General features: G+C 48.7%; 1 protein-coding gene across 1 annotated transcript in view; it reads right to left on the bottom strand.

Moving 5' to 3' along the window:
• The window catches only part of LOC111813515 (acyl-coenzyme A synthetase ACSM5, mitochondrial-like), a 4,261-nt gene extending 1,265 nt beyond the window's left edge, over nucleotides 1-2,996 (bottom strand). The window contains exons 1-3 of the mRNA XM_023704413.1: nucleotides 2,824-2,996; nucleotides 2,641-2,740; nucleotides 304-423 (exon numbers count right to left, since the gene is read on the bottom strand). Coding sequence (XP_023560181.1) covers nucleotides 304-423; nucleotides 2,641-2,740; nucleotides 2,824-2,996 — 393 coding nt within the window. The remainder of the gene's footprint in view (nucleotides 1-303; nucleotides 424-2,640; nucleotides 2,741-2,823) is intronic.
• Between the last annotated feature and the right edge of the window lie 253 nt (nucleotides 2,997-3,249).

Genomic DNA, 3,249 nt, shown 5'->3' with positions numbered 1-3,249 from the left:
AGAGAGAGAGAGAGAGAGAGAGAGAGAGAGAGAGAGAGAGAGAGAGAGACAGAGAGAGAGAGAGAGAGACAGAGACAGATAGACAGAGACAGAGGGGGAAGGGAGGGGAGGCGGAGGAGAGGAGAGGAGAGGAGAGGGGAGGAGAAAGAAAACACAGAAAAAGCTATAGTGGAACTGGAAGTGTACATTTCTCTGCCTGTGACTTCCCAGTATGTGGCACAGAGGGTGGCCTTGTGTGACCCCAAGTAGCATGTGGCCACCTGGTTTCCCAGCTTGTTGTGACCTAGGACTCAGGGTATATACCTTCCTAGGGTACTTGTATGGAGCAGTCACCCTCTTCACGTGCTCCTGGAGTTCCTGGGTCAGGGCCTCCGGGTCATGGGAGGAGTAGGCTGGAGAGAGGACTATGAATGCCTTCACAACCTGCAAAGACCCCAGCAAGATCAAGCCTTTCATGGTGACTCCTCTGTTTAAGCCTCATAACCATGTGCTCACATTTCCCAGCCCATCCGGAAGGCTCTGCCTAGGCTGTGGGCACCACTGGCAAAATGGACAGCATGAGTTTTTCTGTTATTTGCTTTTCAGGGTTAGGTGGAGTGCGTTCCTGAGTTTTGAGTCCTATGTATTTGTCAAGCATTAGAAGGCAACATTCTCTCTCTCTCTCTCTCTCTCTCTCTCTCTCTCTCTCTCTCTCTCTCTCTGTCTTTTTGAGATAAGATCTCGCTATGCAGTTCCAGCTGTCTTTGAGCTCACTCTAGCCCAGGCTGGTCTTGAACTCTCGGCATTCCTCCTGCCTCAGCCGCTAGAGTGCTGGGATTACAGGCCTGAGCCACGATGCCCTCTCTTAGGATGCAAATGCTTTGGAGAAAGGAGCTTTATAAACTTCTGTGACTATTTACTTCCAACTCTTCCTGACTAGGAGAATAGCAAGGAATAGGTTTAGGACAGATCTGGGGAAAACGTAAGAACTTCTAAGGGCACCTATGTGTGGAGAGTGTGTGTGGGGGGGCAGGATGTTTGCAGCCAACAAATACTGAGCTGTACTACTTCAGTTCAGTGTCCTGAAGACACCTCTACCTCGGCTTTCTCTGCCCAGACTTTTCCTACAGGCTGCCGCTTGCCCACAGGGAGTAAGAGTGCTATGCCCCGCCATAAGTGAGCAGAGTCTCTCACAGGAATGAGAAAGCTCAAATGGCTGCTGGGTTGCAGGTCTACGTGAGCCTTGAGCTCTGTCAACACCTTGAGGGGCAGTTCATGATCCATACGTACTTCCCAGAGGAGGGAAGCTCATTGTCATTTCAAACTCAGGCAGATCTGGCTTCTAGCAAGTGCTTTATCTTACTATAAAAAATACTAAACATTTACTGAGCACTTGCTGTGTGCCAGGCTCTATTCTCAGCACTATACAGGCACTGACTTTGAGGACACAGCCATCTGTTTTGGCTTCAGGGAATTTACAGCATGCTGGGCAAGGTACACTTTTCAAGGTCATTTCTTCAGCAGAGCTAGGATTCACATCTCCCCCATCCTATATTCCTGGACTCAAATTTTAGTGGGGAGTCATTTGGCAAGGGGCTGCTGGCTCAAACGCAGATGACTTGGGCTGCATCCATATCGGTCTGACTCAGCAAGTCTAACTTGAAATCTACAGTTTAACTTGAAGTCTATCTGTGTAATGCAGTTGTGAAAAGCACAGGGACAAGACTCTGAGGATCCCTTCTCTGACTCTAAGGCTTTCTTCTTTTTTTTTTTTTTCTCTGTATTTAAGACAGGGTCTATAGAGTCTATAGGGTCTCATTATGTAGATAGGACTCGTAATGATCCTCCTGTTTTCAGCCTCCCAAGTGCTGGGATTACAGGTGTGCACCGCCACACCCAGGTTCAATTGCAGTCTCAGTGCACCCCGTGGGTGAGGCTGGCATGACATACCAGGGATCGAACCCCGGCTGCTGCGTCCTACCTACTCAAGCACTTTAGTCCACTGAGCTCTCAGGCTGGCCTTTCTGAGGTTTTCAAGGGTGCAAAATGATAGTGCACTAACTTTCATGAGATATTTACATTGTACTTTAAGATTGTGCTGGATTTATAGTCTGTAAAAATCTATAGGTCTGCCTATTAGCCAACTTTTCCCATTCTATCCATTTCTCTGGAACCCATAAAAAGGAATATGTATTTCTCTATAAAGCTCAGGTTATTACATTTGGCTCATGTTCCTGGTATATCAAGGCCATTTTGGATATGTATTTGGCATCTCTCTAGTTGGCTGTTCCTTCCGAGTCAGAGCCCTCGGGATCCATGTCCAATGTGCTCCCTAGATCCTCACCTGCAGACAGAAAAGCACTTTTTACTGGACTGAGTGGATGACAGAACCTACATCTGCCACCAAGCGCTCCTGTCCAACAGCCTCTTTGAGCCTAGTTCAGGAATCCCTCAAGATAAAAGGGAATATTTTCCCCTTATGACCCTCTAGAAAGTTGGAAGAAGTGAAGAAGCTCACTAAAAAGGAAATGTGGCTCATGGTGGAATCTAGTGGTACTGGATAGGGTGAGATTTAGGGGGGAACCTGGCCCTTCCTGGTTGCTTCACTGGGTGCTGATAGTTCCAGAAGCAGAAGGCCACGTTCTTAGCTGCTCTCCTCACCTCGCCCCGGATGGGGTCTGGGCTGCTGGCCACAGCACACTCAAGGACAGCAGGATGTTCCGCAAGCGCACTCTCCACTTCAACAGGGCCAATGCGGTAGCTGGAAGAGAAGAACAAACTTCCAGGCGGCCTTTCTTCCCCCATAAAAGCACAGAGGGCAGAGGAAAAGGCAGACAGCTTGACCTGGAAGAGTTGATCACATCGTCGTTTCTTCCCATGAACCAGAAATAACCATCCGCGTCCATGCGGCCTCGGTCCCCTGTGATATAAAAGTCTCCTCGTTCAGATGCAGCTGTCTTCTCAGGGTTGTCCTGAAAGACACAGAAAGTCCCTGAAGGACCAGCTGAGCCATTCATTTAGGGCAACCACTGCCACAACAGCTCTGTGCAGGAGGTTTGGAAGCCCCCAACAAGAAGCCGGGAAGTTAGTTCCCAAACCTGAGCCAGCCAAAATGCCCCATGGGCAGGGAGCATGGTCCAGTGAGTTCATGGGCTTCCTGCTTTAAATTTGAAGGGAGCTGCCAGGAAGTGATTCAGGGTGGAATAAAATGATTTAGCTCTGGTAAAAAAATACACTGAAAGTGAAAGGTAGAAAGTGAGGGATTGGCTG

The sequence above is a fragment of the Octodon degus genome, unplaced genomic scaffold (genome assembly GCF_000260255.1).
Source record: "Octodon degus isolate 3935 unplaced genomic scaffold, OctDeg1.0 scaffold00195, whole genome shotgun sequence".
NCBI lineage: Eukaryota > Metazoa > Chordata > Mammalia > Rodentia > Octodontidae > Octodon > Octodon degus.
The sequence above is the reverse complement of the archived record's forward strand: the minus strand, read 5'-3'. Positions and strand labels throughout refer to the sequence as shown.